The 25,779-nt window shown below is 41.3% G+C and overlaps 3 protein-coding genes across 3 annotated transcripts; all 3 read right to left on the bottom strand.

Annotated features, from left to right (window-relative positions):
• Positions 1-561: 561 nt before the first annotated feature.
• On the bottom strand, positions 562-5,334 carry LOC116359790 (thiamine transporter 1). The gene is made up of 6 exons (XM_031813392.1): positions 5,120-5,334; positions 4,003-4,566; positions 3,410-3,656; positions 3,014-3,206; positions 2,423-2,564; positions 562-2,294 (listed from the first exon to the last, which is right to left on the bottom strand). The coding sequence occupies exons 1-6, from the start codon at positions 5,264-5,266 to the stop codon at positions 2,103-2,105; spliced, it is 1,485 nt and encodes a 494-aa protein (XP_031669252.1). The 5' UTR covers positions 5,267-5,334; the 3' UTR covers positions 562-2,102.
• Positions 5,335-5,753: 419 nt separating this feature from the next.
• Positions 5,754-11,720, bottom strand: LOC109883554 (ubiquitin-like-conjugating enzyme ATG3). Its single transcript, XM_031813393.1, has 12 exons — positions 11,530-11,720; positions 11,077-11,118; positions 10,803-10,852; positions 10,383-10,453; positions 9,865-9,972; positions 9,684-9,733; positions 9,463-9,547; positions 8,739-8,773; positions 8,468-8,623; positions 7,834-7,961; positions 7,544-7,612; positions 5,754-6,985 (listed from the first exon to the last, which is right to left on the bottom strand). Exons 1-12 carry the CDS (start codon positions 11,599-11,601, stop codon positions 6,883-6,885), a joined length of 969 nt encoding a protein of 322 aa, XP_031669253.1. The 5' UTR covers positions 11,602-11,720; the 3' UTR covers positions 5,754-6,882.
• Positions 11,721-14,130: 2,410 nt separating this feature from the next.
• LOC109883553 (coiled-coil domain-containing protein 80-like) lies at positions 14,131-25,260 on the bottom strand. The gene is given in 8 exon segments (XM_031813533.1): positions 14,131-16,071; positions 16,241-16,324; positions 21,073-21,176; positions 21,435-21,586; positions 21,856-21,992; positions 22,078-22,234; positions 22,568-23,611; positions 23,614-25,260. Coding segments are annotated over 8 exon segments (2,643 nt in total). The 5' UTR covers positions 24,274-25,260; the 3' UTR covers positions 14,131-15,766.
• Positions 25,261-25,779: the final 519 nt, after the last annotated feature.

The following is a 25,779-nucleotide window of genomic DNA, read 5'->3' as shown; positions in this document are numbered from 1 at the left end:
GACTAGGTAGTTACAGTATGAATGACTAGGTAGTTACAGTATGAATGACTAGGTAGTTACAGTATGAATAGGTAGTTACAGTATGAATAGGTAGTTACAGTATGAATAGGTAGTTACAGTATGAATGACTAGGTAGTTACAGTATGACTAGGTAGTTACAGTATGACTAGGTAGTTACAGTATGAATGACTAGGTAGTTACAGTATGACTAGGTAGTTACAGTATGACTAGGTAGTTACAGTATGAATGACTAGGTAGTTACAGTATGAATGACTAGGTAGTTACAGTATGAATAGGTAGTTACAGTATGAATAGGTAGTTACAGTACTAATTACAAAGACATGGTAATTGCAATGAAACTATTGAATATGAATAAAAATCCACTATCTGGATTAGAAGCTACATTTGTATATTTATGTAACCAGAATAAAATCATCAGGTTGCTTCAAAGTCTCAACACTTGAGTTGTTTTAAATACGTACTGATATTATGATGCAGGCTGGGCGACGTGAGCACAAATGTTTCTATTCAGAAAGAAGAAACAAATGTCCTACATTTGTAAACATTTTATACTACAAAACTATTTGTTTATTGAAAAACATTACACATAAGAACAAAAACAGGGAAGACTGTAGAGAGAATGTAGTGAGAATGTAGTGAGAATGTAGAGAGAATGTAGTGAGAATGTAGTGAGAATGTAGTGACTGTGAAGTCCAAATGAACATATTGTAAAAATATAAAATAACCATGAATTGATCCGTAAAACGCCTACTATAATTAGGTGCTCTGTTCAATCATACCATCTCCATAGTGGTTGTTTTGGCGGTGTCAGAGGCGGAAATGCTTTAGAGCTGTCAAATCCACAAGCTACTCCCAGCATAACACCTAAAGCGGGCCTCGCCATTTGCTGCATGGAGTCCCGTTAAAGAGAAGTCCCATGCAGCCTTGTTTACAAGTTAGAACACTGGAATGTGAGATGTCATCTACACTTCAATTAGTGGGTGTCAGCTAACTGCGGTTAACACTCGATCTGATTGAATCCAGGCCTTAGTATCATGACATAAATATGTTACCAACATGATTGAAGAAGACAAGATTCTCATTATGACTAAAGAAAACAGAACGAGGCTAATCTTTTGACTATTTTAGGGGATGCTCTTGTAACAGAGGCAGCACGTTGTGTAACCGGTAAGTTATAACATGTACTGTAGGTGCTTTTGGTCTTTCAGTGACCACCAGACAACACTGAATCAGCTCTCAGTACATAATCATCCCCTTCAGTCATCTGCTACAGCGCTCAGCCTTTCAACTACTGGGATTTGTATTGATAGTAAAAAAAAAAGCTAATTTGTATTAATACAGTATAGTTGAACCACTTCAGTAGTAGACCTACATTCAAGGCCAGTGAATATAATACAATAATATACTGTAAATATGGCCTCCCAACTCTATGTCAATCACTTACATATGCTTTTCATTTTTGACCCATGAATGTATGGTTAACACGTAGTAGCTAGATATTAGATGGCAATATTTATCTTAAGACACTTGACAATCTACTGCTGATCAATTAAATCTTTGCGACATTTGAATCGATGCTTGTGGGTACATTTTTATAAAAAGCTATTCTTGCAACAATTGAACTAACAATTCATAACATATTTCTAGCAGTTCAGAATGTAACATTTATTGCTTATCCATTGACTGCCTTTGGTAGTTAAGACAAGGATTTAAAGTGTGAAAATCAGATAGCAGGCCGTCGACCATTATGCAACATACACCACAAATAAAGCTTGTGACAAAAACAATTGGAAATCACAAACAAAGCCTAAATATAGGCAAACTACACATTTTCATTAAACCCATAAGGCTATCATATAAACATTCAAATGTTACACTCTGCAAGTGTTTTTAGGCCTGCACCCAATCCATGAACCATGTGCTTGAGCAAGCGAAGGTGTACAACACACTTGCATGGTGTGATGACCCCGGTTGGGGTCAATTCCATTTCAAATCATCCTGAATTGACTGAGTTTAAGTGGAATTGGGTCCAACACTGGTCCTGACGTGTTCCTCTGTAGTACTGCACCATAAACAGGTAGTCATGTCCCTGTGATCTGCTGCAGCTCGTTGAGGGGAGGAGAGTCTCTGCTAAGGCAGTCTGACTCAGTCTCTCCACTATCAGTCTGAGGCTGGGCCGCTGGCTGGGATCTTCTCCTCAACACCAGCTTGTACAGCCCTGCCATGAGGAAGATCACTGCGATCACAGCGAAGTAGCTGGCGTATATGAGAAACTGTGAGACGAAGAGAGAGAAAATATTTATCAAGCTACATCAGTGTTGTAACAGTAATACGACTCTTTAAAAGCAAAACATATTTTACATCCAAACATCATGGATAGTATTGTCTTTAGACAAGTTACCTGTGGGAAAATGTCCAGGCCCAGCCCGACAGAGTCCACTACCACAACAGTAAGCAGTGTCTGAAGCAGCAGGGCAATGAAAGTGTTCACTCCAAACACTAAGGCATATCGCTGCATACTCAGGTTGGCAGCAATCTGAAACCTGGTGGAGCACAAAAGATTGGCTTTAGAAATACAATTTAAAACATAAAAAGTGGAGTTTGAATACACTGTAGAAAGATGAAATTGAATACACAGTTAAGATATGTCATAGGTAGACAGCTAGCTACAGTAGAAGCCTACATCAATGATGCAATTGAGTCAAAACATTACTAACAAACTTTAAATCCCTGGGCATCATATGGTTTTCAGGGGATGTCTGTCCTAATCACGTAGCGATGGTTATATCATGTACTCTAGGTCAGGATGTCTGTCTGTCCTAATCACGTAGCGATGGTTATATCATGTACTGTAGGTCAGGATGTCTGTCTGTCCTAATCACGTAGCGATGGTTATATCATGTACTGTAGGTCAGGATGTCTGTCTGTCCTAATCACGTAGCGATGGTTATATCATGTACTGTAGGTCAGGATGTCTGTCTGTCCTACTCACGTAGCGATGGTTATCAGCAGCATGTAGGTGGCTCTGAAGACCACATAGGAGGTGTAGCACACCCAGATGTTCCTGATGGTGTCCATGAGGTACACAGCCACAGCCATGACCACTGAGAAGATGCAGAGAGCCAGCTCTCCCCAGACTGCCCAGGAGACCTTGATGGAGCCCACCCCGAAGGCTGCTAACGCACCTAAGCACAGACACCAGGGGCGTGATCAGTCAGCAGACAAACAGAACATGCATTGAAATTAAAATGTGCATTCTTATTTGATTAGATTCTGCTTCCAGGCTTACTTGGAAGTATGGTAACGCAAGACTATTCTTTAATCAGTTCAAGTAGTATCTTCTCAGGTTCTAATTAATCTGAAAACGGTACTTCATCATCAACTTTACCTAACAAGGTGGAGACTGTCTCCACGTATCCATTGTAGATCTCAAACTCCTGGGAGGGCAGGACTTTCTCCCACAGGGCCTGAACATAGTTGACCAACTGGAAGTAGCCACACGTAGAGAGGGCCCACCACACCGACCAAGCCAGGAGGGCAGGGCATGAGTAGCACTGCAGGAAGTCTTCCCATAAGATCCTTAACACGTCCACTAAGCCACTGCTAGCGCCACCCCCATCACTGGCCGTCACGACCTGAGTGAAGAAAATTGTACACAGAGTTGAGTAAGAACTTGCGTAAGAATCAACGGACTCAAATGCTCTGAAAAAAAACTGCTTCCTGAAAGTGAGTGATGAAGCAAGGTTTAAGTTCAGTCTTTTTTGTAAATGCTCTATTATTGCAACATTCAATGGTGTCAATCTAGTGTCTTTCAATTTGGGACAGCAGAGTTGCATGACATCAATTAATAAACAATTAATGGTTTTAACTCACAGAGCTACAACATGGTTCAACAACATTACTCAGTCCTTCAAAGAGGCCATGGTGACCTGTCTTACCAAAAAAACATCACAAAAAAAAAGAAAAAAAAAAGAGGCTCACCATGGTGACCTCATCAATCTTCAGAGGTACTTTGCTCTCAGGGTCCTCTGCTTCATCCATGGGAACCCTGCTGTTCTGATGCACCGGCTTCTCCCCCTCTGTCCCCTGGCGCTTATGGAAGAACAAGCTCTTACTGGGCATGGGCAAAAACCAGGGCGCCACGAAGGCCAAGATGGCCGACACCAATGTGATAATACAGAGGTAGAGCAGCCGGATCTGAGCCACAGACACTAGCAGTTGCCCAGCCAGCGAGCCAGCAGCGGAGCCCAGTAACGTAATACTACGACAGTAACCAGTGACTCTCTGGTACTGGGCCTGCTCCACCACACTGTAGATGTAAGAGTAGTAGGCTATGTCTGTGGCAGTGGCGAGGCCAAAGAACAACTCCAGAAGCTGCATGGCCAGCACGCCCTGGGCCTTCACTAGCATAAAGTAGGTCACTACCAAGCTCACTGCCTGCAGGATCAGCACAGGCTTGTAACACAGGTAGTCCGTGGCCAGGAAGACTGGGAAGAGTAGCACGAGGTAGGAATAGGTCCATATTGGGTAGATTTCATTTACAAGCTGTGGACAGAGGATATGTAGACAAAGTCAGCCATGTTATTGTAATTCACTCCTAAAGGCAAAAAATATAAACGCTTCCAATGGACAAAAATGTGATGTAAGGCTAATATTCAAGGTTGGTCCCTGTTTAGCTCTTACAAAGCAATAAGTAACCTCCATATTAGTTAACTAGGCTACATCTCTTCATTGGTGCCACAAGGGAAAAGCAATTATTTTCGGATTTGAGACTTTTTTTCCTTTCTCCAAAGGATTTGAGACCACATGAGCTGGTGGTCCTATTAAGAAAATATTTCAAGGATTGTAGTCAAACTGGATTAGCACGAGGACACAGAAACAATGTTAGTAAAATAAAGTTACAGAAGAGCCAACGGTTCTCTTGGTTATAACGTTATATTGGTGATAAAGAAATGTAAAAAAAATACCATTAGCTTGGTGATTGCATTAACGTTACAAATATTCACATGTAAACAATACGTTATTTTGTAGTTAGCTGTCTAAATGTAGTTGCTTTTTGTACAATGAACAAGAAGCTAATGCTCGTCCTTCCACTTACCTCTGTTTCAGTAAGGTTTTTATCAGGTCCCATCAAAAACGCAGTTAAGAAAGGCTCAGAAGGTCGGAGATTAGAGAAGAATCCATAAACACAAAGTAAGATCGTGGGATATAGTTGAGACATGTCAACCCAAAAAAAGCACACCATAACATGACCTCCACCCACCACTGTCGCTAGATTTGATCTGACAGCAATATGGAAAACCAAGTGAAAATATTGTGCGTCGCAGTAAAATGACGACAGAACCTTCGGCCAATTAAATGAGAGCCAAGAGAGGGTTCGTCTAAAGCAACAAAATAAGAGTATTTAAAAAACTAAATGAGGCACACACGCTGGTATACTTAAAGTTATTAAATTTTCTTAATCAGATTCTGGCCATTATTATTGATGTTTATATTGTGTTTGCAGGGCTCATCTGTAAAAGAGACCTTGGTTTCAGAATGACTCACTGTCAAAAAAGGTTAAATAAAATAGGAATTTAGTCTGGCTACAAACTCATGACATAACTATTCATAGACCAGGAATACATTTTAATTTAGCTATCAATTTGCTGAGAAAAGAATATAATTTCAGATGCCATGTGCTTTATAATGTGGTAGGCAGTTTATAACAGCATAATGTATACAATCCATCATATCAATGATATTGGGGATTTTTATTGCTATAAAATGTACATTACTTTAACATGTTCAGTGTGTTAAGACTGAGCTGTTACACAAGGAGTCTATAGGATCAACAGATAAAGGGCCACAACACCTGTCCAGCTGATTCTCAGGAAAAGATCAAGTACTCTGGAGTCAGTTACTCAGACATTTTACAGTCAATATTTCAGCATTAATGAGTGAGTTATACATACTGTTAAGAGAAGAGTACTATAGTTAACAATGAATGCACTGTGCAGAACTGACATCTTTCTATATTAGAGAAGACGCAGTCAAACTCCTGATATACCGTGTCTTTGAATAATCTGGTGATACAGGTAGCCTTGCGCGTCATCACACAAAATGGTACCGCTCACATATTCATGACACAATCATGACGTCATCTCTACCGGACAAGACAGTGGAACTAGGAACAGGGTCAAAAAAATAAAATAAAAAAGGAAAAAAATAAAGAAGAGCTGGGCAAAGAAAACCCCCCAAAAGGACACCGACCCCACTTACAGGAACCAACAATGGTCCTGGGCCCAAAAGACCATGTACACTTTACCATTAAGACAAACTGGCATTGGTCTGAAACAGTAAAGAGGTCCAAACATTAGTCCAGTGCATCACACTGAAAAAGCTATAATTTGGACAAAACATTTGTTAGATTTCTTTCAACAACATTCAATCAGTAAGCATCTGAGATAAACATTAGTGGTACCATTACTATGGTAAAAAAAAGGTGTGGTTATAAAAACAAAATGGAGAAAACTTGAAAGCCTGTCTGTCAGTGAATTAATGTAAAATAAATATAGTTATCTTTGAATGGTTGTTAAATGGCAGAGCTGGGCATTTGCCAAGTACAGAGTGAGAATCTTCCAGACAAAAACACTGCGAGATCGGTCACCACATAAAGCCATTACATCATTGGGATTACAGCATTACCAACATCTGTACACACCCATCAACCCCTCAGCGATTGAACCTATTCCCACGCAGAGGGTCAGAGTACCCAGAATATTCCAAGAGTCATTCCCAGAGATAACATTCCATACCCCACTAACGCTGCCAGCCAGAAGACAGATTCCTCCTACACTCAAAGATGTTTGCAAGAGTAGCCTACACCTCTGTAGGATGGAGCTTCATGTTGAAGTGCCTTGTGTAGTCGTATTCTATCGTGGGGATGACTGCCTGGACAAACTTCAAGAAAATCAACAGATACCTGAAACATGAAGTTAAGGAATAATGTGTAGGCAAGAATGGAAGAGAAACAGTATTAGCAAGATCACTTCTATTTACAACTCATCTTAGCTTGGGTTACATTGAATTATACCACGGCATTTCTGAATACTCCTTTCACTATAAAGCACAGTATATCAGCACGTTAGAATTCAACTATAGCCATTGAATTCTACCGTGTTTGAAAGCAAAAGTCGAATTGAAAACATTGAATTTGATTTTTCATAACAGCAAGCTACGACTGACGGTTTCTTTGTTTGGTTACCAAGGCAACTACTGTAGTTATCTAGTAAACTTGCTAGCTACTTCAGTGGATGTTGAAAACATTTCAAGCAGCACATTTGTTAAATTATAGCCATGGTATGAAAGGAATAATCAACTCGTTCCCTGGATATTAACTCAACTCTGTGGAAAGTAAGTCGTTCATTATTTTCCATAGATCACACGGCCCCCTCTTACATAATGATACATAAACTTAAATCACCAAGCTGCATTAAAAACACCTGACTTCAGCTGAGCCGACAATTCACTTAAAGGATGCATATGAACTCCAAGCTCTCCTCCCCCTTCAGCCACCGTCTCGATGATCCTTTTCATCACTTCAGCATGTCTGGAAAACAGGAAGTGGCAACATTAGTTTACAGGACCATAAGCGCTCCCTCGATGAGTATTACAGTCGGATCAGGGCCCGTACTCAAAGTTTTTCAGAATAGGAGTTCTGATGTGGGATCAGTTTTAGATTATAATGAATAGAAAGGGGGACCTGATCCTAGATCAGCACTCCTCCGACTTTGAGTCAATGAAAGCATGTTCATGATCTCTTGCTTTTACCTGCAGGGATGCACGGAGCACATGGCTGGGGGTGGTAGGTGGGGGTGATTTTCGATGGTGACGGTTTTCTTCACATGATCCTGGCTGATGTCCTCATACATCTGATCCACTGTCAGGGGCTGTCTGTCCTGTAGGAGTGAGAGGGGAAATGGTAAACAGAACGTAAAACCCAGGATCTCAGTTTCCCAGGTAAGTCAAAGACATCATTCTTCCTCAGCTGTAAGAACGCATCTTGGGATTTACATCCTCAGTAATATTCACAATGCAATCCAAAAGGACACACAGCAGCATCTAAATGCCAACATGTTTTGTTACTGTGCACATGGGATGTACTTTTAAGTCTACCCTAGAAACCCAGTTACACTAAGCTGACTCTGTACTGCTGAGAGCTAGTTTACAAAGCAAACACATTTTAATATGACATGCGCTGAATACAACAGGTGTAGACCTTAGTGAATGCTTACTTACAAACCCTTAACCAACAATGCAGTTAAGAAAAATGTGTTTTAAAGTATTTACGAAAATAAACTGAAGTAAAAAATAAAATAAATAATTAAGGAGCAACAATAAAATAACAGTAGCAAGGCTATATACAGGGGGTACCGGTACAGAGTCAATGTACAGTAAGTGTTACCTCATCGTATCCAAATAGCCAGAGTCGAGGAGTCTGATAGTATTTGTCATATGTGATGTAGAGGTCATAGGTTCGAGTCTGCAGGATGTCATCGCTCCCAGCTTCTCCCGTTTTGGATTTAGACAAGTCCACCATTTTACTGGTGTCCAGGGTGGCCTAGAGACATACGGGAAAGAAAAGAAAACTGACGTGAAAAATGGGGAATAGAGACACTTCCTGGAAACGGAAGCAATGTACAATAAAAGTTACAACAATACTGTGAACTTCTGACCTCATCTGTTTCCAGTAGTCCACTCTCCTCATACTCTGAAAGAACAGAACAAGACAAACTGAACCATTACATTACTTAATTAACTATGAAAGTCAGTTGAGAACAAATTCTTATTTACAATGACGGCCTACCAAAAGGCCTCCTGCGGGGGGTATAAAAAAATATATACAAAAAAAATAGGACAAACACACATCACAACTAATGAAGTATAACCACAGAACAATGAGATATCAGATATTTCACCGGACGTATAAATGTGAAGCATCCGCTTGGAGTTCCACTCACTACCAAATATGGTAGTGAAAGGAAGCCCAACGGCCGGGAGTGGGAGAAGACGGAACAAGATGGATTTTGGCCGACATTCTGCTAATTTCTCGTCGATTAAACATTTGATCTCAATTAAATTTTCCGGCCCCAAAACTAAAATATGCTACAAACATAATCAAGTAAGTTTTGTATACTTTACCCGTTGCCAAAGTTTTAAAAATGGTGTTGTTTAGGAGTGCAAAGGCGAGTTGAGTTATTGCAAACCCACTTCAAAGTAGGTGTTCCCTAATGGAAATATGCACGTGTGCTAGAACGCACCAATTAGGATCTCGCTAGCTCGTACTTGCCCCTGCCCACTATGACTCATTTGTTCCCGTTTGAAACAAAGAGCTATGGTCTATCTTGGTTTAGTTATACAAGTCTTTAGAATATTCCTTGAGGAGTAGAGAGTAGACACCTTCCATATCTGCTGCCTCGTCTTCATCATCATCGTCATCATCTCCGTTCCCACAAGCACCAGAGTTCACATTCATGTTCATGTCCTTTCAAAACAAAGGAATACAACTATTTTAAGACATCTGAAATGGTATTAATCTAAGGTTGTTAATTTGAAACATTCATTAGCAATGCAGATTACTAGGATTCAATAACAAAACGGAAATATGATGGACCATTTACCTTGTTGTCCAATGAGATTTCTCGTACAGCTTCTGTAACTCCCCCTATACCTAAAATATCAATTTGAAATAAAACATTCCTGGACAAACAAAACCAAAAGCTAGCTTTATTTATAATGTATTCCTGATAAAAGACCCAAGAAAATGAACCATTGTCACAGGAAATGTCTAAAGTGTCCAACCTGAGTTGTGGTAGGTGTCGACCCATCCTCCATCTCCGTCATCCTCCTCTATGATGGCTTCCAGTTCATCACAATACTCCATCTGTTTACAGCGCTTGTAGCAGGGAACTGTAGGTACACACACAAAATATACATTACTACAGCAACAATAAGGACAAGTAACAGTTTGTAGAGAAAGCACCAATTTAATAAATGGATCACTAGTCACTTTAATAATGTTTACATATCTTGCATTACTCATCTCATATGTATAAACTGTATTTTACACTGTTTATTGCATCTTGTCTATGCCGCTCGGTCAATGCTCATCCATGTATTTATACCTATATATTCTTATTCCATTCCTTTACTTAGATGTGTGTGTATTAGGGAGTTGTTGTGGAATTGTTAGATTACTTGTTAGATATTGCTGCACTGTTAGAACTAGAAGCACAAGCATTTCGCTACACTCGCAATAACATCTGCTAACCATGTGTATGTGACCAATAACATTTGATTTGAGTTCACACAGTTCTTACCATTGCGAGTCAATAGGAACTGCTTATCCTTGGGTAAATACGGCTTCACCTTCTCCTCTTCCCCAGACACCCTGGATGGAATAAACATGATGTGACATCTGGGACTACTGTGCTGTCAAAACATCATACTGTAGTTGATGCTATATTTGGAGACAGCATAACATCCATCCAGAATAATTACATGCTCATATCAGATGAATTAGATTGGAGAAATGAAGTGCAATTTAGCTGACTACAATATCATATTAGAGGTGCGATAAAGTCCATTTCAATTCCTGTTAGTTGAACTGGACATCGGAACATGGGCATTTCTTCATAAGAGTGTAATTCAATTTCAGAATTGACTTGGATGGAGCCAACCCATGTCCTGGGGTAGCGTGTACAATATTGAGTATCAATCTTACTCCAATGGACACTCACCATTTCCATGTGGGGCAGTGATGAACAAGGTGATCTCCAGCAGCTACAAACTAATGGAGAGAAAATAGAGATTTAATAGGAAGTTGTAATAGTTCAGTCAGATGACAATTACTCTGTGGGTTGGGGGAAAGGAGCTTTTTGGAATTGTGACCTACTTCTCCAAATCTCTTTCAGTTGCACTTATTTTCCCAAATGATGAAAGCCTACATACGTGTGACTTGTTGGGCTTTCTACGTGACTCAGTTACAAATGATACCAAAGACAACTTCCTCACCTCTTCTGGAGTGATAACTCCTGTCTCCTTGAATTTGGATTCCTATCAGACAAAATAATGAAGTAATATTATTGTTGAGTTGGCAGTTTGGTATATTTAACGTGTGTGACTGCCTGCAACCAATTTCATTACAGAGGAGGTTTGACATTCCATTCTTAATTGCTTAAACATTGACTGTCACATTTCTCAAATGTGATAACTGAAATCATGCGAAGCTAACGTTAGCTACATTGACAAGACAGTCATCAACGCCATGAAACCTCTAAATATTTCATAAACCGAGATTATACACTGCAATAGGACCGTAAACAACGAATTGTAGCTACATAATACATGTTGAGAGCACTTGAGGTTAGACTTCCCGATAAAGCATGCTAGCATGTTAGCATCTTACACATCACTGCTGAGTGATAGCAATCTACAGTAGCTAGAGATACAGCTAATATAGCTTACCTTCAGCACTGGAGTAAAAAACTCGGCTACACCAAGGGCCGTGCCTTTTACGGAATTAATGGCGTTCTGCATGTTAGCTATCAGATCGATCCCCGATAGATGTGTGCGTCTTCAAATGCCGAAAGACCGTCGGTTTCAGTTGTTTTTTTGTCAGCAACAGATCACATGACTTGTCATTTGAGAATCCCCTTCCGCTGTTAAAGTCTCGAGAGATTTGTCTGGACGGCTCAAGGGTTGCCGGATCATGACTGGCCCAGGCCCCAAGGGAAAGTTAAATACATTTGAGTTCTTCAATCTGAAATAAGACCTTTATTCAGCATACATACAGGTAACTGCCAAAATGAAGGAAACACCAACATAGGGAACACGAGCCGCCAGAACAGCTTCAATGTGCCATGCCATAGATTCTTCAAGTATCTGTTACTCTATTGGAGGGATGTGACACTATTCCTCCACGAGAAATTCCATAATTTGGCGTTTTGTTGATGGTTTTTAACGCTGATCCAGAATCTCTCATAAGTGTTCAATTGGGTTGAGATCTGATGACTGAGAAACACACAACCGTTTAAACCCCCTCTGCTCTTTTGAGCCCTCTATTTCAAAGTCACTTAGATCTCTTCTTCAAGCCATGGTAGAAAAATGATGGGAAACTGGGAATTTGTATACAGGGGAGTGTTGAGCTCTACAGCAGACTCACACAGTTCAATCGCTGGTTGTACACTATTTTCTGTCCCTCCCAAAATATATTTGTAGATAACTGGTCCTCTTTCTGGGACTCACACACAACAGGACCAAGCCTGGCATGCTCAGGAGTGACAGACTATCTTAGCTGGAGGGGTGCTCTCATCTTCCCTATAAACATAGACAGGGCTCGAACTCCTCTAGCTCCACAATGAGATAGGGTGCAGGCCAGGCAGTAGTCTGTCAGCCAGCCTGCCAGCTTAGTGTAGTCAGCTCAGTTTTTCCCATTCAGACCCTGACTGTGCCTCAATCTAGGTATGGCAAAACTAAACATGGCTTTGTTTGCATTTAGCAATCTCACTGGAATAAAGACCTCCTCCATTCCTGTCATTATTGAAAGATATTGTGATAATACTCCACAATGGCTCATAGTAATGGCTGGAATGGTATCAAACACATGGAAATGTGTTTTATGTGCTCGATACCATTCCATTTCCTCCGTTCCGGGCTCTTAGCCATTACTATGAGCCCCTTCTCCCCAATTAAGGTGCCACCGGCCGCCTGTGCTCATATCTCAAAATAGGACTACTTAATGTTAGATCCCTCACTTCCAAGGCAGTCATAGGCAATGAACTAATCACTGATCATAAACTTCATGTGATTGGCCTGACTGAAACATGGCTCAAGACAGATGAATGTACTGGGTTAAATGAGGCCTCTCCTCCTGGTTACACGAGTGACCAAATCTCCACCAAATTGGGAGTCTTCCAATGAGCTTTGAAAGACAGTACCGTGCAATATGAAAAAGCCTACAATGCTGCTCGTTCAACCTACCTTTACAACCCGAGGAGAATAAAACACGATTCAAAATAGATTTCTGATACTGTCGCAAAGCTAACTAAACAGCAGCATTCCCCAAGTGAGGATGGCCTTTACTTCAGCAGTGATGAATTCATTAACTTCTTTGATGAAAAGATCATGATCATTAAAAAGCAAATTACAGACACCTGTTTGAATATTCATATTTCTCCAAAACTCAGTTATAATGAGTCTGCACAGACCTGCCAGGACCTCGGATCAATGGAGACACTCAAGTGTTTATATCCTGTATATCTCGACACGTTCAAGAAAATAGTCATGTCCTCTAAACCTTCCAGCTGTCTACTGGACCCTATTCCAACTAAACTACAGAAAGAGCTACTTCCTGTGCTTCACCCTCCTATGTTGAACATAATAAATGGCTCCCTATCCTCCTGATGTGAACCAAACTCACTAAAGGTGGAAGTAATAAAGCCTCTCCTGAAAGAGCCAAACCTTGACCTGGAAAATGTAAAGAATTATTGGCCTATATTGAATCTCCCATTCCTCTCAATTATTTTGGAAAAAAGCTGTTTCTCATCAACTCACTTTCTTCCTGATGACAAATAATGTATACGAAACGCTCCAATCTCGTTTTAGACCCTATCAAAGTACTGAGACCACACTTGTGAAGGTGGTAAATTACATTTGAATGGCGTCAGACCAAGGCTCTGTGTCTGTCCTCGTGTCCCTAGACTTTAGTGCTGCGTTTGATACCATCAATCACCACATTCTTTTGGAGAGATTGGAAACCCAAATTGGTCTATGCGGACAAGTCCATGCCTGGTTTAGATCTTATCTGTCGGAAAGATATCAGTTAATCTCTGTGGACGGTTTGTCCTCTGACAAATCAATGTTAATCTTCGGTATTCCTCAAGGTTCAAATTTAGGACCACTATTGTTTTCACTATTCTACCTCTTGGTGATGTCATTTGGAAACACAATGTCAACTGTCACTGCTATGCAGACGACACACAGCTGTACATTTCAATGAAACATGGTGAAGCCCCAACATTGCATACCCTGGAAGCCTGTGTTTCAGACATAAGGAAGACATAAGGAGATTATTAATTATTTTATTATTTTTGATGAATTGTTTTACTTTTAAACTCAGACAAAACAGTGATGCTGGATCTAGGTCCAAAGAAACAAAGAGATCTGCTGTTTGATCTGACAATTAATCTCAGTGGTTGTACAGTCATCTAAAATAAAACGTGAAGGACCTCTGCATTACTCTGGACCCTTATCAACATTATTTTAAAAACAGCTTTTTTTCCATCTTTCTATCATTGCAAAACATTGTCAAAAAATCATAAAGAACAGCTAATCCATGCTTTGTTACTTCAAGATTAGACTACTGAAATGCTCTACTCTCCGGCTACCTGGATAAAGAACAAAATCAATACGTCTTCTAGAATCTTGACTAGAACCAAAACACTTGATCATATTACTCCAGTGCTGGTCTCTGTTAAGGCTCTGGCTGATTTCAAGGTTTTCCTGCTAACCTTCAAAGCATTACCTATCTCTCCGATTTGATCCTGCGGTACAAACCTACATGTACAGTCACAAGACGCAGGCCTCCTAATTGTCCCTAGAATTAGCTCCTGTAGAGCTCCATTTTTATGGGATGGTCTGCCGATCCATGTGAAAGATGCAGACTCGGTCTCAACCTTTAAGTCTTTACTGAAGACTCATCTCTTCAGTAGGTCCTGTGATTGAGTGTAGTCTGGCCCAGGAGTGAGGCACTGGAGTGAGAAAAGCCCCTTGCTGTCTCTGCCTGGCTGGCTCTCCTCTCTCCACTGGATTCTCTGCCTCTGACCCTATTACTGGGGCTGAGTCTCTGGCTTTGCTAGTCCCTAAGAGGGGTACATCACATCGTGCCAGGCATTTTTTGGTATACTGGACTTGAGTGGGTAGAGTGACTGATGTCATCTTCCTGTCTGGTTTTGCACCCCCTTGGGTTCGTGTGGTGGGGAAGATCTTCGTGGGCTATATTTGGTGGTCTGTTGATATCTCTCTGGTGGTGTGGGTGCTCTGCTCTGGCAAAGTGGGTGGGGTTGAAGAACAATCTGGCCTTAATTGTACTCTTATAATCTCCAGCCAGAAGGGGACTGGCCACCCCTCAGAGCCTGGCTTCGCACTAGGTTTCTTCCTAGGTTCCTGCCTTTCTGGCGAGTTTTTCCACATCTGCATTGCCTGCTTTTTGGGGTTTTAGGCTGGGTTTCTGTATAAGCAGTTGTGACATCTGATTGATGACTCTAAGCATGATGGGATGTTAATTGCTTAATTAACTCAGGAACCACACCTGTGTGGAAGCACCTGCTTTCAATACACTTTGTATCCCTCATTTACTCCAGTGTTTCCTTTATTTGGGCCTGTATATCTCCATACAAGATAACAAATATATGCACAACATAAAAGGCAATTGCCAAATGTTTTTAATCTGAAATCTCCATTCTCCCTGTGAAACAAATCATATTCAAAAATATATGGAAGAAAAAGTATGCTGCATTTTCATAATCTATTATAGAAAAGTCAATTCTTATTAAACAACGTCACAGTTATCAAAATGCAAAAAAAAAGCTTTCATGAAAAGCCATTCATACAATGGCTTCATATAGTTCATGGGACAAGGCCACAAGCAGGCCTCAATAGAAAATCCAACACATCCTAAGGGGAACATCCTATTCTCAATCCTTTAGTAACCATATCCACGGTGGTAACCATCCGGGTCTCTGTCATGACCGTAGCCCCCATACTCATCCTCAGGACAGCGCATGCCAAGGGACTGCTGGATAGCCATCTCCTGTCTGCGGAGCTGCATGGAGTCAACCAGGTCATATATGATGGACATGGACCACATGGGAGACGGGTACCAGGACTTGACGTTGCCGTCTTTCCCCACCAGCAGCATAGAGAAGTACTCTGGGCTGATCTGGAAGTAGTTCCTGATGTCCTGCACCAGAGAGGGAGAAACGTCCTCACGTTCCACAGTGGCAGTCCCTGTGACACAGGCAGGGTTGAGGGGTTAACTTTAATTGATTTCATACATTAAGAACAACAATGTTTAGAAGAAGAATGGAAGAAGAAGAAGACTTAAACCTAAATCAAATCTTCATTTACATAAGCTCAGGATTTTCCCACCAATATGGGAACAGTAACTGTTTCTTACCGTTGATTGGGTATAGCTCAAGGGTCCCGCCCATATCCTCCATGTCCTTTCCAATCAGCTTCAGCACAGACAAGTGGCGCAGGCCTGAGTAGAGCCAGGTGAAAACACGTCATTTCACATTACACCACTGCACCTCTTATGCCTAATATCAAACCTCTTTCAAACAAAGCCCTAGCGCCTTCCCAAAGATATCTAGTACATGTGAAGGTATGGATATAGGTGTAAGCAGTGGTTTTAATTTAACTAGGCAAGTCAGCTCAGAACAAATTCTTATTTACAATGACAGCCTACCCCCGGCCAAACCCTAACCCAGACGACACTGGGCCAATTATGTGGCGCCCTATGGGACTCCCAATCACGGCCGGTTGTGATACAGCCTGGAATTGAACCAGTGTCTGTAGTGACGCCTCGAGATGCAGAGCTTTAAACCGCTGCGCCACTAAGGAGCCCAAATAATACTATTCAGGGAAGTAGAATGGAGGGTACAGTATTATACTATACAGAATGGAGGGTACAGTATAATACTATACAGGGTAGTAGAATGGAGGGTACAGTATAATACTACACAGAATGGAGGGTACAGTATAATACTACACAGAATGGAGGGTACAGTATAATACTATACAGAATGGAGGGTACAGTATAATACTATACAGGGTAGTAGAATGGAGGGTACAGTATAATACTACACAGAATGCAGGGTACAGTATAATACTACACAGAATGGAGGGTACAGTATAATACTACACAGAATGGAGGGTACAGTATAATACTACACAGAATGGAGGGTACAGTATAATACTACACAGAATGGAGGGTACAGTATAATACTACACAGAATGGAGGGTACAGTATAATACTATACAGGGTAGTAGAATGGGGGGTACAGTATAATACTACACAGAATGGAGGGTACAGTATTATACTACACAGAATGGAGGGTACAGTATAATACTACACAGAATGGAGGGTACAGTATAATACTATACAGGGTAGTAGAATGGAGGGTACAGTATAATACTATACAGAATGGAGGGTACAGTATTATACTACACAGAATGGAGGGTACAGTATAATACTATACAGGGTAGTAGAATGGAGGGTACAGTATAATACTATACAGAATGCAGGGTACAGTATAATACTACACAGAATGGAGGGTACAGTATAATACTACACAGAATGGAGGGTACAGTATAATACTACACAGAATGGAGGGTACGGTATAATACTATACAGAATGGAGGGTACAGTATAATACTATACAGAATGGAGGGTACAGTATAATACTACACAGAATGGAGGGTACAGTATAATACTACACAGAATGGAGGGTACAGTATAATACTATACAGAATGGAGGGTACAGTATAATACTACACAGAATGGAGGGTACAGTATAATACTATACAGAATGGAGGGTACAGTATAATAATATACAGAATGGAGGGTACAGTATAATACTATACAGAATGCAGGGTACAGTATAATACTATACAGAATGCAGGGTACAGTATAATACTATACAGAATGGAGGGTACAGTATAATACTACACAGAATGGAGGGTACAGTATAATACTACACAGAATGGAGGGTACAGTATAATACTACACAGAATGGAGGGTACAGTATAATACTATACAGGGTAGTAGAATGGAGGGTACAGTATTATACTACACAGAATGGAGGGTACAGTATAATACTATACAGGGTAGTAGAATGAAGGGTACAGTATAATACTATACAGAATGGAGGGTACAGTATAATACTATACAGGGAAGTAGAATGGAGGGTACAGTATTATACTACACAGAATGGAGGGTACAGTATAATACTACACAGAATGGAGGGTACAGTATAATACTATACAGAATGGAGGGTACAGTATAACACTATACAGAATGGAGGGTACAGTATAACACTATACAGAATGGAGGGTACAGTATAATACTATACAGAATGGAGGGTACAGTATAATACTATACAGGGTAGTAGAATGGAGGGTACAGTATAATACTACACAGAATGCAGGGTACAGTATAATACTACACAGAATGGAGGGTACAGTATAATACTACACAGAATGGAGGGTACAGTATAATACTACACAGAATGGAGGGTACAGTATAATACTATACAGAATGGAGGGTACAGTATAATACTACACAGAATGGAGGGTACAGTATAATACTACACAGAATGGAGGGTACAGTATAATACTACACAGAATGGAGGGTACAGTATAATACTATACAGGGTAGTAGAATGGGGGGTACAGTATAATACTACACAGAATGGAGGGTACAGTATTATACTACACAGAATGGAGGGTACAGTATAATACTACACAGAATGGAGGGTACAGTATAATACTATACAGGGTAGTAGAATGGAGGGTACAGTATAATACTATACAGAATGGAGGGTACAGTATTATACTACACAGAATGGAGGGTACAGTATAATACTATACAGGGTAGTAGAATGGAGGGTACAGTATAATACTATACAGAATGCAGGGTACAGTATAATACTACACAGAATGGAGGGTACAGTATAATACTACACAGAATGGAGGGTACAGTATAATACTACACAGAATGGAGGGTACAGTATAATACTATACAGAATGGAGGGTACAGTATAATACTACACAGAATGGAGGGTACAGTATAATACTACACAGAATGGAGGGTACAGTATAATACTATACAGAATGGAGGGTACAGTATAATACTACACAGAATGGAGGGTACAGTATAATACTACACAGAATGGAGGGTACAGTATAATACTATACAGAATGGAGGGTACAGTATAATAATATACAGAATGGAGGGTACAGTATAATACTATACAGAATGCAGGGTACAGTATAATACTATACAGAATGCAGGGTACAGTATAATACTATACAGAATGGAGGGTACAGTATAATACTACACAGAATGGAGGGTACAGTATAATACTACACAGAATGGAGGGTACAGTATAATACTACACAGAATGGAGGGTACAGTATAATACTATACAGGGTAGTAGAATGGAGGGTACAGTATTATACTACACAGAATGGAGGGTACAGTATAATACTATACAGGGTAGTAGAATGAAGGGTACAGTATAATACTATACAGAATGGAGGGTACAGTATAATACTATACAGGGAAGTAGAATGGAGGGTACAGTATTATACTACACAGAATGGAGGGTACAGTATAATACTACACAGAATGGAGGGTACAGTATAATACTATACAGAATGGAGGGTACAGTATAACACTATACAGAATGGAGGGTACAGTATAACACTATACAGAATGGAGGGTACAGTATAATACTACACAGAATGGAGGGTACAGTATAATACTATACAGAATGGAGGGTACAGTATAATACTATACAGAATGGAGGGTACAGTATAATACTATACAGAATGGAGGGTACAGTATAATACTACACAGAATGGAGGGTACAGTATAATACTATACAGAATGGAGGGTACAGTATAATACTACACAGAATGGAGGGTACAGTATTATACTACGCAGAATGACCTCTCTCTCTGTCTGAGAGACAGAGCCCAATTTCTGCAATGTGGCCAAACTGAGTCCATGAAACATTTCCCAGTAGAAGTACTAAAGACATGCATACAACTGAAGCTCAACAGTCTTGTTTTATTTGTTTCACTGTGCTCGCTAGATTCCTTTCCCCAAATTACAAATGTTTCTAATTTGCAGATCTTTCATCCCAGTACTATTAATGTCATCCACAGAAAGACTGTGTTGGCAGCTAAACAATAGCCTGTCCTCCCAAACTAAGAACCCTGTTTTTCATCAGTACGAGACCAACATGAGTAGTTGACCACATTGTCTACAACAGGCTCAAAACCAAATACCAAACATTCTGGCGAGTCTCAAGAGACCTCTATCGTAACCCAGCTTTAGAGTGGTGTCTATTTTCTAACCTAAACAATTCAGGCATGTTACAGCTAAACGCCAAAAAAATCCCTTTTGTTTGTTTGCATAGCTAATGCAGTATGTTACATATTTCGCAACAGTTAAAACTAATTGTGACAGACTCTGCAAGCTACAAATACGTTGACATTCCATGAGATTATCTTCTGTTAATAGTTATGTTACTAGTTCATTTGAACTCTGAACAGATATATCCTGATGCTTGTACAGCATGGCTCGTTGGACCAACAGTGACAGACAGTAACAACAAGGGATGAGGACAGTGTGTTTCAGGAGTGGTATTTGAGAGATAACCCTCCCAGCACTATCGCTATAAGCTTGAGGATCTGAGTGAGCTGGTGAGTTATTCAGGAAATATGTCTGCTCTTGAACGTAACAGGCAAAACATTTTTGATAATGTTTTATTGTCACATACACCAGATAGGAGCAGTGAAATGTGTTGTTTTACAGGGTCAGCCATAGTAGTACAGCACCCCTGGAGTAAATTAGGGTTAAGAGCCTTGCTCAAGAGCACATTGGCAGATTTTTACCTTGTCGGCTCAGGTATTCAAACCAGCAACCATTCAGCCCAACACTTTAACCGCTACGCTACCTGTCACCCTAGTTGACCAAAGTGTGGCCACACATTCTGAACATCTCCACAGAAGGGAGTGAAGCAGCCAAGACAAATACTTAAGGGCCCCAGTGAAATCATCAAAACATACAGGCCTGAGACAACAGTGTGACATCACTACTCACCCAGATTGCAGGCCTGGCTAGTCAGGGCGTAGAGCTGCTGCTGATAGGCCCATTCCTCGTCGTCAGAGGAGGAGATCACAAACAGCCTGAGACAACAGCGTGACATCACTACTCACCCAGATTGCAGGCCTGGCTAGTCAGGGCGTAGAGCTGCTGCTGATAGGCCCATTCCTCGTCGTCAGAGGAGGAGATCACAAACAGCCTGCGTCTCCAGCGGAACCTAGAGAAATATAAACACAGAACAAACAATGACATCAAATATATACAAACAAAATTCCACAAGCCTTTGAGAAGAACAAAAAGGTTACAAATGCATTTCTTTATTTATTTGCATATACATGTTCGACCAGGAGCACACAGGATGTCAGTGTCAGTTTTAGGCGAGTGTATTTGTCAGTTGTGTTGACTTGAAACTGCAGTCACACAGTCTTATATTGCAATTGCATCGTCCTAGATAATAACAAAAGCCCACTAGTACCGTGAGAGGAAGTTCTCCAGGGATTTGGATTTGTCTTCTGTCTTACACGTCACTCCTTGCCTCTTCTGCTGTTCCATCTCCTTGATGCGAGAAGAGAATGTGTCTATGTAGTCAAACACAGCCGTCATGGCGATGGGCACCTCATATTCTTGCTGTGAATGGGGACAGAAAACCACATCACCCATCTTTAGGCAGAAAAAGTGTTACGGATGATACTGTATCAATTCACTGCAGTAAAATGGAGCTATTGAAGCGCTCAACCGATATGGTGGATTTTCACTCAGACATAGGACCAAAAGGTTAACCGCTATTTCATCAAAATAAGAAGGTCATCCAGGATGCACAATACTAAGTAGCAGTATACAATAACACATTGTAATTATACCGCAGTAAGCTTTATAGGGAAACAAGGCCAACCAACCTTCACTTTCATATCAAAGTCAGTCAGCACCATATAGTAGTCGTCAAATATCAGTCCCAACTCATTCCTCAAGGCTCTGATGAGGGGCTGGTTTGTGAAATCCTCTTCTTTCATGCCTTTCAGAGGCTGATCCTTCTCTGTAACCATAAACTTGTATTACACTTGTCATCAGAGTAAAATAGTATTGAAAATTAGCAACAAAAAGTTCAAAACTTAACTTACCAGCCTGGTAATGGTCCATCTTCATGGTGCCATTGGTCAGAGAGCCAAAGATGGTGATAAGAGAGATTTTTCTGACGCCCAATTCACACACATGCTCCAGATACTCATCTCTCTGCTGCGTGTACATAGGATTCTCCTCGTCTGGAGTACTGATCACCTGGGAGGGAAAGAAAAGTGACTGTTTTATCATGTGTCTATTCTGTTCGGTTCTATTCTATTCTGTTCAGTTCTGTTCTGTTCTATTCAATTCTGTTCAGTTCTGTTCTATTCAGTTCTATTCTATTCTGTTCAGTTCTGTTCAGTTCTGTTCAGTTCTGTTCTGTTCTATTCAGTTCTATTCTGTTCAGTTCTGTTCTGTTCTATTCAGTTCTATTCTATTCTGTTCGCTTCTATTCCATTCTATTTAGTTATATTCTGTTCTAGTGTACCAATATTTCTGCTTCATATCAGATTTAATCAATACATTTATGTGATACAACAGAATACTCACAAGTAGACGTCGTCTCTTCTCAAAATGACCAAAAAAGGATACTAAGAGGTTTGGCTGTTTTGTGGGGGGCCTCTTGTTGTCTGCTTCTTTCTCCTGGTTAATAGCGGCCTTCTTCCCTGGTCTCCTGCCACGATAGAAGCCCCCATCACTGTCTTTAGTAGCCTTCAACCTTTTCTTGTCTGCTTTACTCTTTTTGCCTGATTTATCAGCCTTTTTCTTCCTCTCTGCATTGACAGGCCGCTTGACCTTGCTCTTCTTGGGGGAAGCTGTTTCCACCTGTGCATCAGAGTCAACCTTAAGTTCACTGCCCAGCTCTTCCCCTCCTTCAGTTGGTTTGTTGTTAGTGAGCTGAGTTGGAGAGGTAACAACTTGTCGGCCATGTTTGCTATCGTCGGTTGTGTCTTCTTCATATTGGTCTCTGTGGGATTCTGTAACGTCATCTATGCCATTTCTGTGGGTCTCTGAGGGGATGTAGAAGGATTCGTCTGTGGTGGGGACCTCTAGGTCCCAGTGCGGTGTTGTCTGGGGGTCCAAGAGCTTCGGAACTGTGGGTTTTGTGGTGGTTGTGGTTGTGGTTCGTCGTGTTGTTGTAGTTTTTGGTTTTGTTGTGGTGGTTGTGGTTCGTCGTGTTGTTGTAGTTTTTGGTTTTGTTGTGGTGGTTGGTTTTATAGTGGTGGTGGTCGTGGTTGTTTTTGTTGTGGTTGTTGGTTTTGTTGTGGTGGTTACTTTTGTGGTCGTTGTAGTAGTTGTTGGTTTTGTTGTGGTCGTGGTTGTTTTTCTGGTGGTGGTTGTGGTTGGCTTTGCTGTAGTAATGGTTGTGGTTGCTTTTGTTGTTGTTGGTGGTTTTGTTGTGGTTTTTTTTTTTTTGATCTTGTTGGTTTTGTTGTGGTGGTTGTGGTTGGCTTTGTTGTAATTGTGGTTGCCTTTGTGGTCATAGTTGGTTTTGTGGTTGGTCGGGTTGTGGTAACTGTCACAGCCTTTGGTCCTTGAGCTGGTCTCTGCACCCCTTTCCACACTGGCACCCTGTCCACTGTAGAGTTCACTGTGACCTCTGACCCCGTGGTCAATACCCCCTGGCCCTGAGACTCAACCACCTGGCCCTCAACACCGGCCGCCTTGCACCTCTGCACGAAGCCCCTCTGCCTGGCCTTCTCCAGCTTGCGCATGTGGGTCTGGTCCATCACCTCGTACATAGCCTCCAGCCTGACCGGGTACGGGTACCTCTCCTCCACCTGGAGGGTCTTCCTAAGGAGAACCATGCCAAACTTTCCCTCCTCCAGCTTCAGGAAGTTCATCAGCCTGGGGATGAGGACCGTATCCAGGGGCTCCTCCGTCACCTGTCCCTTGGCGTTGACCCGCCGCACCTTCCCGCCTCGCTCTCCCTCCTGGTGGAACATCACTATCATCTGCATGTGCCGCTCCGCCATCTGGCAGTAGACGTCCGACTTGAGGAGGGTCATCATCAGGCGATAGTAACCGTCTGAGTCATGTGGGGCGGAGATGACCAGGACCCGGTTCTTCCCTGCGAAGCTGGCCAGGACGTTGAGGGAGCCTGCGCTGCCGGGGACGGTGCGGGCTGGTGTGGACTGAGGCTGAACCGCCTCCCCTGTCACTGGTTTACTGTTGTCTTGAGATGTGCCAGTGCCACTGCCAACCTGGTTTATGGGTTTCTTTGGTTGTTGGGGTATTCTTCTGCTTGGCATCATCCTTCTGCTTGGTGGTTCTTTTCCTCTTCTTGGAGGCTCAGCTTTCTCATCTCTCTGCATTCTGTCACCATGGCTCGTCATAGGGGATACATTTATACCACCAGCGGAAGGAGCAATACTGTCAGAGTTCAGCACATTTTGTGTTCTGTTAAAAATCCCCCCCTGGAGGGATGTTCGTCGTAAGATTGTCCTTTTGAGGGGTCTCCTGTCAGAGGCCCCTGTGCTCCATACCAGCAACAGCCATAACACACAGAGATGCAGTGTCTGTTTCATTTTTGCAGTGTCAAAGAAAAACCTACAATGGCTATAAGAAGATTAGTGAGAGAGGCATTGCCTGTGGTCCTCTGTCTTTCTGACGTTGTGTCCAGTTTTCAGATGAAATAACTGATCAGTGATTATCCGTAAAAACGCTTTGTTTGAGAAGAAAAAAATTGTTCCGCAGTAGGTTATGACGTAACTGTTCAGAAAGACAAATGCACAATCTGGGCTGTTTCAATAAAGTAAACACAAACACTTGTCAACTTGTGTGCTATAATCTTGCTGAAAGTTTACATGGAAATGCACCATTTACCATTCCATTCTGGTGACAAACAATAACTCCCCGATGATAAGAAATATTGTGGCAGTCGTCCAATGACTCCTTTCTCCGTTTCTGCGGCTGAAATGACATACATTTCATTTTCTATGTTAATGTAGACAGTGCAACCTCTGCTTACTAGGCGGCTACACGTAACGGTTCCATATATTCTGTCTATACAAAACTTACTCCATCGATTGTAACTTTAGAGGCCATTTTCCTCTTTCTAACGTCTTCAGAATGAGAGATTTCTGGAAGTCTCAATGCGTTGTCGGCAAGGAGGGATCTTCTGCCTTCCCCCTTCCAGCGCATCGAGTTACCCGACGAAATACTATGTAACCACAAATTCCAAAAGCGCTCTCTCCCCTCTGAGGACCAACCCAAGACCAAGAAAGAAACTATTTTTGCTGCGTTCACGCGCACGTCGGAACGAGAGAACTCGGAAAGGTCCGACTTGCTAATTGTTTATAGCTACAGACGTGCCGCGTTCAACCAGTCAGAAAGTCGAACATTTGCGAGTTTCCTAGTACCGGATAGCACTTGAACGCAGCATAAGTAGCGGCTCTCACGGCAAGGTTCGACACGGCCCACCATACACATGTACACATAATAGAGCACTATAGTTATTACAACCATATCTGCTCATGAAATAATGTGGCTGCATTTATTATGTATTACCAATGCAGTCTATATCCATAAGTTGCTATGGATGTAGTTTAAGGTTAAAATAATCAGATATGGTAGGCCCAACTATTTAATATTTTATTAGCATAATGTCAATAAAAATTCATGATGGGAGTGGAATTGTATTCATATAGATTTTTACAAGAACACTTGATTATTGTTGTTTTAATAGCCAGTAGTTAGGAAGTTGTATTGAGGGAACTAGACAGGGTAGATTTATGCCATCTACTGGCAGGCTTTGCCAT

Source organism: Oncorhynchus kisutch, unplaced genomic scaffold (assembly GCF_002021735.2).
Source record: "Oncorhynchus kisutch isolate 150728-3 unplaced genomic scaffold, Okis_V2 Okis05a-Okis16b_hom, whole genome shotgun sequence".
Classification (NCBI taxonomy): domain Eukaryota; kingdom Metazoa; phylum Chordata; class Actinopteri; order Salmoniformes; family Salmonidae; genus Oncorhynchus; species Oncorhynchus kisutch.
The sequence above is the reverse complement of the archived record's forward strand: the minus strand, read 5'-3'. Positions and strand labels throughout refer to the sequence as shown.

Excerpts from the sequence above, each read along its gene's own strand:
- LOC109883554 (XM_031813393.1), bottom strand. The coding sequence starts at position 11,601 with ATGCAGAACGCCATTAATTCCGTAAAAGGCACGGCCCTTGGTGTAGCC. Across the intron at positions 9,734-9,864 it reads CGACACCTACCACAACTCAG|GTATAGGGGGAGTTACAGAA; the intron begins GTTGGACACTTT and ends TTGATATTTTAG. Across the intron at positions 6,986-7,543 it reads GGAGAGCTTGGAGTTCATAT|GTATCTGTTGATTTTCTTGA; the intron begins GCATCCTTTAAG and ends TTCATGTTTCAG.
- LOC116359790 (XM_031813392.1), bottom strand. The coding sequence starts at position 5,266 with ATGGTGTGCTTTTTTTGGGTTGACATGTCTCAACTATATCCCACGATC. Across the intron at positions 3,207-3,409 it reads GACAGTCTCCACCTTGTTAG|GTGCGTTAGCAGCCTTCGGG; the intron begins GTAAAGTTGATG and ends GTCTGTGCTTAG. Across the intron at positions 2,565-3,013 it reads CTGCTGATAACCATCGCTAC|GTTTCAGATTGCTGCCAACC; the intron begins GTGAGTAGGACA and ends GTGCTCCACCAG.